General features: G+C 44.5%; 1 protein-coding gene across 1 annotated transcript; it reads left to right on the top strand.

The window, feature by feature from the left end:
• Window positions 1-975: 975 nt before the first annotated feature.
• Window positions 976-6,809, top strand: RASL11B (RAS like family 11 member B). Its single transcript, XM_066632541.1, has 4 exons — window positions 976-1,208; window positions 2,750-2,806; window positions 4,149-4,225; window positions 5,227-6,809. Exons 1-4 carry the CDS (start codon window positions 1,073-1,075, stop codon window positions 5,692-5,694), a joined length of 738 nt encoding a protein of 245 aa, XP_066488638.1. The 5' UTR covers window positions 976-1,072; the 3' UTR covers window positions 5,695-6,809.
• The last annotated feature ends 1,833 nt before the right edge of the window (window positions 6,810-8,642 follow it).

Below are 8,642 nucleotides of genomic sequence, written 5' to 3'. Positions count from 1 at the left end.
CACTTTTTTTTAGCTTTTCTTTTGTCATGTCCTACATTTTTTAGCCTCATGTCTTGGAATAGAACTGTGAGCAAGTGATGCAGAGCCTTCTTGTAATTAACAGAGTATATACACAATAAATTACGTGTAATATAGTTTTAAATTTAATAATAAGTAGTATAGTGTTTAAATTAACCACATGAAATCAATATACAAGTGTCTTTAGCTTTAATTTTCTCAGGACCTACATTTTTCTTGGATGTCCCTACATTCTGGGGTGCCTGGTCCTCTGTTGCGGTGATGACGTCTGGTCGCCCCGGACCAGGGCCAGAGTGCACCACCTTGGGTGAGAGCTCAGATGGGGGCAAGCTACCCTGGGAGTGCCCACCCACCCACTAGCTTCCCCCCTCTCCAAGAAGATCAGAGACGAGAAAGGCAAAGAGAGTTTCTCTGGATTTGCACCCCACAGCAAGAAGTTGGGCCAGGGTGACCAGATGTCCTCTTTTTCCAGGACATGTCCTCTTTCTTAGTCTGGTGTCCTGGAAAAGAACTTAAGGCCTCCTTTTCTGTGTGATTGGGCCGTCACAAACAGCGCATAGCCTTTTTGGAATTGATAAATTAAATATAATATAGTTTTAAATTTAAGAATAATAGTGTTTAAAGTAACCACACGCAAGCCACAGATGAGTGCTGTAAACTCCTACATTTTTCTTGGAGTCCTACATTTTGGGGTGCCTGGTCCTCTTTTGGGCGAGGACCTCTGGTCAGCCGGAGTCAGTCCCCCGGGCTCAGTGCTGGGGTCCGGCTTCTGCAGAAAGGCACTCAGGCTCGTGCAGCAAGGAAGGGGGGGGGGTCCTGCCTGGGCGCGCATTGGCCGCGCCGAGGGAGAGGAGGCGGAGCGGCGCCTTTCCCGGGAATCCAGAGGAGGAGCCTGCCAGAGCTGGGAGAAAAGAGCCGCTGGAGAGCGCCGGCGGAGCAGAGCAGCGTCGTCCTTGCCCCGCTGTGCCGTCCCAGCCGGGCTGCTGTAGCTTCCCCCCTTCGCGGCGGCATCCTGTGGCTTGCAGCTCTGTTCGGCCCCCCCAGGGCAGCTGCGATGCGCCTGATCCAGAACATGGGGACCATCGCTGAGTACCCGCAGGCAGGGAGCGCCACCGGCGCCGACGGCATCTCCGGCCGCCCCCGGCTCATCAAGATCGCGGTGGTGGGAGCCAGTGGCGTGGGCAAGACCGGTGAGTAAAGGGACCAAGAGGGCGGGGGTGGGGAGGTGTGGGGGCGCACAGGGAATAGCAGGGGGTGCATAGATGCTGCTGCTGACCCCCCCCCTTTGCCTTTCGGTCAGTGGCACCCCTAGCCCTGCTCCCACCAACTGCACTTTTCACTCTGGCTGTGCCATGATTTTGAGCCTTTTTCATCTCATGGCACACTGACAAGGCACTAAAATTGTCAAGGCACACCATCAGTTTTGTGACAAATGACAAGGCACACCATGCTGCTGGTAGGGGGCTCACATCCCCCAATGGCCCTACTATGGCCTACAAATGGCCCTCCCCCCCAGCTACAGTGGCACGCCTGCAGACTGTTCACAGCACGATGGTGTGCCCCAGCACAGTGGTTGAAAATGGCTGGGCTATGCAGACAGGATTCCTTGGGTAGCAGGGCAGAGCAACCCAAACACCTTCCCCAGGTAGGAAGGAGCAGACGTGCAGCCAGGGGCACATGGAAGAGGTGCAGACCCAGCCATGCTCCCTGCTTCGCTGTCCAAAATTTGCAAAAACCATAAGAAAAGCATTGCTTCCCCCCAAAAGCAAAAGTCCTTACTATTGATAGGGAGAGGGCTGAACTGGCATCCCTCTACGGGACCACCTGCTGGCAGATCATGAATGAACAATCATGAGCCACAGAATACAATGGAGTGGCATACTTCAGGCACAAGGCTGGGCTGAACCTTGGTGCTGGAAGACCCAGCCACACTCCCTCTCAGAGGCTCACGGAGAGTATAGAAGAGTCTCTCTTATGTACATACAGCCCAAACCTATGCACATCTACTCAGAAGTAAGTCCCTTTATAGCCAGTGGGGCTTACTCCCAGGAAAGCATGGATAGGATTGCAGCCTTAGCCCCCACTTTCATGTCATCCTGCCATTGCTACTTGGATTTAACAAAGAATTGAAATGGGGAAGTGACTGGAACCCAGTGGTGTGGCTAGAGGGGGTGCAAATTACTCAGTTCTGCAGGGAGTCTCACCGCAGCGTGCAAGGTGTCCCCCTCTCCTTCAGAGCCATTCCAGGCAGGGGGAGCAAAATGGAGGCATTCAGTGAGACTCCCTGCAAAATGTAGTGCTTTGCATCTGCTCTAGCTACACTACTGCTGGAGCCCAGGGACCCTCCCATTCCTTGGGGATAAGAGGAGGCAAAAAGCAGTTGGCAGCTTGTATCTCAACTGAGCTTTTACAGCCCAGTCCTGAATAAGTAAGTCATGCTGGGTTTAATGAAATGGCCTTTCTTATAAATATGCAAGAGACTAAATTATCTCAATTCTGACACCCCTGTTGCATCTGTTGGCTACTCTGTGGTTAGAAAAATGCAACTAGAGAAAATGATGCATCCCAGTAAGCACCTGTTAAGCAATGCTCTTCCTGCTAGCCAGCCTTGCAGTTGGCATGTGGGGCAAGTAGAGAAAAGACTAGGGGGTTGATGTGGCAGGTGGAAACAGCCTTTGGAAAAATTATTCATACTTTCATTTGTTTAACCTGTATCCTTTGTTCATTGCAGCCCTGGTGGTGAGATTTCTCACAAAACGCTTCATTGGAGACTATGAACGCAATGCAGGTAAGAAATGAAGTCACTGCCGTTCTGCTAGCCTTGCAATGCATTTGACCCCCTGCGAAGAACTCAATGAGCCATAGCTATCTTGCTAAACAGTACAATGGGACTTCACTTGGTGAATTCACTTTGAAATACTGAACACCCAGTGTCTGTCTGGCTACATGCACTGTTAGGGGGGCCATTCATCACGTTATCACGAGAACAAAAAAACTCAGGCACTTACTTTAAGCAGTGCAGTCTTGAAAGAAAAGCCACCATGCCATTCTTATTTTTTGTTTGTTGGAGCATCAGATCCCTCCCATTCTTTGGCTTTTAAAGTTTCCCCATTCAATCACACATCTCCCCCCTTCCTCCCAAGCACACACTCTGATCAGTGTAGCAATTGCAAGTTAAGAGGCTGTGACCTTAGGCTCTGTGACCTCATTTTCCTCTCTTTTTGTGGAATCAAGATATTTATGTAAATAACTTACATAGGCACAAGCCTAACCAGGTCTACTCAGAAGTAAATCCTTACATAGGCACAAGCCTAACCAGGTCTACTCAGAAGTAAATCCTATTTTGTTCAATGGGGCTTACTCTCAGGAAAGTGTGGTTAGGATGGCAGACTTAGGGTTTTATTTGAAACCAGTTTGTTATTCTCCAGGAAAAAGCAGGCAAGCAAGAGAGGCTCTCCCAAGAAACAGCAGGAGAGAAAATGACTGCATGTGGGGTGGGAATGGTCCTCTGTAAATGTAGATAAAATCCACAGGAAAAAATACATTCCCAACCGATCACCATGCACACACCCATGACGATGATCCTACTGGAATAGGCTCTAACAAATTCAACTTGTGTTGTAATAAAAAGGCAGCTTCATATTTGATTTATTTAATTGTCTCACATTCATTCCATGACACTTTAAAGGGCTTCACTTTGGCTGGAAAATGCCCTGAAAAACTATTATCATGCTCCAGGCAGCTAATGAAACTCCTTTGTCCCTGAAACAAGCTCTGACTTGCTTATAAAGTTAAAATTCACAAACAACTCTGTGAAAAAACCTCTTGGCAATGTCAACTAAGTGCTTTAATAACTTTGTATGTCTACCATGCACATTTCAGGTCTTGCTTATAGGCTGCAGTTCTCAAACCACTTGTTCCCTGGAGTAGTCTCATGCCCTTTGATTACATTTCACTGCATGATTTGCTTCATGCAGCCAGAGTGATGCCATTTTTTAAAAAGTCAAATAGTAGATCCATTTTTCTTCCAAAGAGAATTTCAGTCTTTGGGAGGTTATTGAATTTTCAGTTATAGCTTCAGAGCTACAACAGCATTTGACAAAGTGTTTTTTTGTTTTTTTTTTGCCTAGGTAATTTGTACAGCAGACAGATTGAAATTGATGGAGAGATGTTTGCAATTCAGGTTCAAGATACTCCAGGAATACAGGTGAGTTGCATTTCTTTGCCTTCCAGAATTTAATATGCAGCTTCACTTTTGGTACCTTTCAAGAAGCCTGACCCTATGGAACTTACTCCCAAGTAGATGCACACAAGATTGCAACTTAGTCAATGGAGTTGTTCTGGCTGCACTGAAAACTCTTTTGTTGCTAGTGATGTGTTGTACAACACTCAGGCTGTGACAAATGATCTGTATATGGGCCCCTGACTGTAAAAGAAAAACAACCCACAACTTTAACTAAACTTTGTTCACTTGAAGACACAGAGTCTTATTTAGGAAGCCTGCCTTTTTTAAACAAAGATCGACTTACTAATGTGCTGAGAGCAGTTCCTTGGCAAACTGAGGGACACTTCATTTTTATTATGCTAGCAGAGAGTACAGGAAATCTGGAAGAAAACTTTGTTATAATCAACTTTAGTTTCATATGCTTGCTCTCCCTCCCTCCATCTCTCACACGCACAAAACCAAAAGCCATAGCAATGGCAGCTGCACTCATTAAAATTTGCTAGGAGTTAATCTTATATTATGGAAAGTTTGAATATATAGACATGAGTAAGGTCAGATTTTGCCTTTTTGAACTGGGCAGCTTTCCAACTTTAAATGCTTCCAGCTCACATCTTTGTTCTCCCCCCCCCCCCCCGACTAGCTGTCTAGCCAGCTAATTTCCCATTCTGTGGCACCACAAAGTCTCTTTCTCTCCATACAGTACTACTCAGGTCAATTTTCCACTCGAATAAGGCAAACTTCAGAATGACCTAGTGTGGAGGGCTTTTTTTCTTTTTGCAGCTGGATCAACAAACTTCAGAGAGAGAGAGAGAGAGAGAGAGAGAGAGAGCGAACGAAAGTTGTAGGAATAATATGTAATACTAATGTTATTTCATCGCATAAATGTTATTTCATTGCATAAATGTGAGAGGTTGCAAATCCAGTTGTTTTCTGCTTTTCCTTTGCTATTTTCCTACAATTGTTTTTTGTCCGCCCCCTCCCAGATCCACAGACACAGCCTGGATTGTAATGAGCAGCTGAACAGATGTATTCGCTGGGCTGATGCGGTTGTTATAGTCTTTTCAATCACTGACTATAAGAGTTATGAACTGCTTGGTCACTTCCACCAACACATACGGCAGTTGCATCCAGGAAACAGAGTACCTGTGGTTGTTATAGCAAACAAAACAGATCTTCTCCACATTAAAGAGGTGGAACCCCAACATGGACTTCAGCTGGCCAGCATGTTGGGTTGCACTTTCTATGAAGTGTCAGTCAGTGAGAACTACAAAGAAGTCTTTAATGCTTTCCACAGCCTGTGTAAAGATGTTTGTAAGCAACAAATCACAAGCACCCCAGAGAAGAGGAGAACCTCTCTCATTCCAAGACCAAAGTCACCCAACATGCAGGATCTGAAGAGGAGGTTTAAACAAGCCTTATCTGCCAAAGTGAGGACTGTCACCTCTGTCTGAAAATCAAAGTGGGATTTTCCCCTCTGTGCATGGTCCTACAGTTCCAGGTCTGGAACATTAATTGCTGGCATTATGGCATCCAAGGAAGGGTGAGAGAGACAGAGAGAAAGCGTTCAGATGTTTGAACAGAACACTGTAAAATGGAGGAATGACACTTAAGCTTGAATAAGTTTCTGACGAGATGATACAGCATGTACTTCCATGCTGAAAACAGAACATTTGATTGAATAAGTTGGCAGTGGTTTCATGGTCTGTGGTGGAACATAGGCCTCTTTGAAATCTGTCCTATCCTGTTACTTAAACTGCTGTGGGGTACAGGGAGGGAATACTTTGGATGCACCATACTAATTGGAAACATCTTGTGTTTTACATCAATGAGCTTTTGGTAAATAATTTTTGGTATTTGGTAAATGATTTTTGATGAAGACTGGCTTCTTTTCTTGTGCTCACCAGAACCTTAAGTTGGTTTTTAATGAGCTGTTTAGAAGCTCATGTGTCACATTGTTTTGTCAAAACAACCATCAGTGTAAACAAAAAGTGAGCATTATTAATTTGACTGTATTGCTGGCTGTGAGACCAGACATTTTGTTCCACAAATACTGTCACTTTTACAAGATACTTTAAGAGAGTTTCCTTTCACTAAGACACTATTGTCACACTCACTCTTCAGAGGCTGATGCAATGTTGCAGCTTTTTCAGATAAGTCTTTGATTCAGATTGATGGACTATGGTTATTACAAATCCCCACTAAATTTCTGTGGGCATGGATATGGTTTCCTGTCATTCCAATCCAATAGGATTATATGCAATTTTGTACAAAGCAGATCTTTCTTGGCAGAGCCATATTTTCAGCCAGGGCATGTCGGACAGTCCACCACCACATAAATCTGCCATTTTAAAAAGCCAAATCATTGAACTTATCACATGGAGCCACCAGGATTTGAATTTGAGGGCTATGAATCTTACACCAGTGCACTTTAAACAAAACAAAAATGCCCACACCTGTACTTTTTCCTTATGCTGTAACTTATTTATTGTTGTGTTGACAGCACCTCTTTATGTGGAACACAACCTCTCCAGTTTGTTTCAGCATTAAACCAGACACAATGTTTTTTCAGGATTGCTCTGTTTTATGTTCAGGTGCAAAGAAGGGACAACCTAAAAAAGGAGTCAGAGTGATGGTGCTAAGGTTTGTGTTGCCTTTAATCCACAGAAGCCACCTACAACCATTAAGGAACTATATAGAGCATAAAACATTAGTTGGCTTATGATCACTTTTAAGGATGCAATCTCACTGATGACAGTAACATTAGTCTTGTAAAGTGATAATTGTTTGCCCAGGAGCCCTAAACTTCTCCAGACCTTGGATGTTGCACTGCAAGCACAGATGTATGCTCTGAAAATGGGACATAGCTCACTGGTAGAGCAAATCTTTTACCCCAGGACTTCCCTTTCCCACTTTTTAAAATATTGCAACTCACTAGACAACAAAAAAATTATTAAAAATCAGGGCCTATGCTCTCAAGGCTGCAAGAGACCTTACATGTAGTTTGTGTGTGTAGACATTTGCTAGACCCTCCCTAGAAATAGATTTCAAGGACTGTTCCCCTAAACATTGACAGTCATTTCAGGGTACCCAGAAGGCTGAACTGGAGAGCAAGTGGTGCAGTTAGATTCTTCCAGGCCAAACAAAAGGATGAAACTGGTTCACACATGATTTACAGCACACCAATTACTAGAGAAAAAAGGAAAATGTGACATTTAATTTTGGGGATAAGAAGATTACCTCATACCTTAGTATTCCAGCCAGCCATTTTTTCTCTGCAAACTTGGCAATAGTGCTTGCAAAGTGGTGTTTTTTTTTAAATATTTCAAAAACTTTTCACAACCCATGAAAAAACCAGCTCATGGCCCACTGGTGGTCCCAACCCATAGTTTAGGAAACACTGTTTTATCTGTAAAATGCCCCAGATTCAATCCCTGGCATCTGCAGTGCAAATGGCCAGGTAGAAGGTGATGGGAAAGAGACCTCTACCCAGTACTGAAGAGCTGCTGCCAGTCAGGATGGTCAGTACTGGACAAGATGGATCAATGGAGTATGTAAAAGGATGACATACAATCATCACAGCCTCTTCTGTGCAAGGCCACCTGCTTCTCAAATCCCCCCTACACACCACAGAGGCACCTTCCTCCTGGCACCATTCGATGCAGCCCTTCCTGTGCTTTTTAAGATCTTGTGCTTGAGACTGGACAACCTGGTCCCCTTCTTTGTCTTATCCTAAAGGAAGGTGCTTATATGTACATTAACCATTCTGAAAACATTTCAGGTGAGAAGTAGCAAATAATAACAAACAAAATTTCTAACAATAGAAATAACAAACAAATAAAAGCTCATTGGGTAGGGTAGACAGTCTCCCTCAGACAAGTGCGCCTGTGTGTTTTAAAATGAGACACACTGCATATAATGGTCATGGGAGCCCCTAATGTATAGGCCTGTGGCAAAGCCCATGCTCCACTTAAGCCTCGGCTCTGTCATGGAGTCATCTTGAAAAGTGAAAAGTGCACAGAATCAACAGAGGATGAAGGTCATTGGTCTATATGTTTATTGGTTTAGAAGGTGGACTTAGACCTGGAAGATCCAGGTTCAAATCCCCAGTCAGCCATGAAGCTTCCTGGATGACCTTGGGCCAGTCAGCCTCACCTTCCTAACAGGGTTGTTGTGAGGGCAAATGAGGGGGAGGAACGATGTACACCATCCTGAGCTCTTAGGAAGAAGGGTGATATAAAAATGTGAAAAATAAAATAGTCCAGTTTCAATGCTTCGCAACGCACTTGTCACCAACAGATCTCACTCTGACAGAAAAGCAGGCCATGTGACCAGTTCTACTGAGGTTCTGACAGAGAGACATGAGGGGAAAGAGATGATTTCTGTAATATTTATTGCTTAA

The sequence above is a fragment of the Tiliqua scincoides genome, chromosome 6 (genome assembly GCF_035046505.1).
Source record: "Tiliqua scincoides isolate rTilSci1 chromosome 6, rTilSci1.hap2, whole genome shotgun sequence".
NCBI lineage: Eukaryota > Metazoa > Chordata > Lepidosauria > Squamata > Scincidae > Tiliqua > Tiliqua scincoides.
Note: the sequence above shows the minus strand (reverse complement) of the source record. Positions and strands in the feature narration are given on the sequence as shown.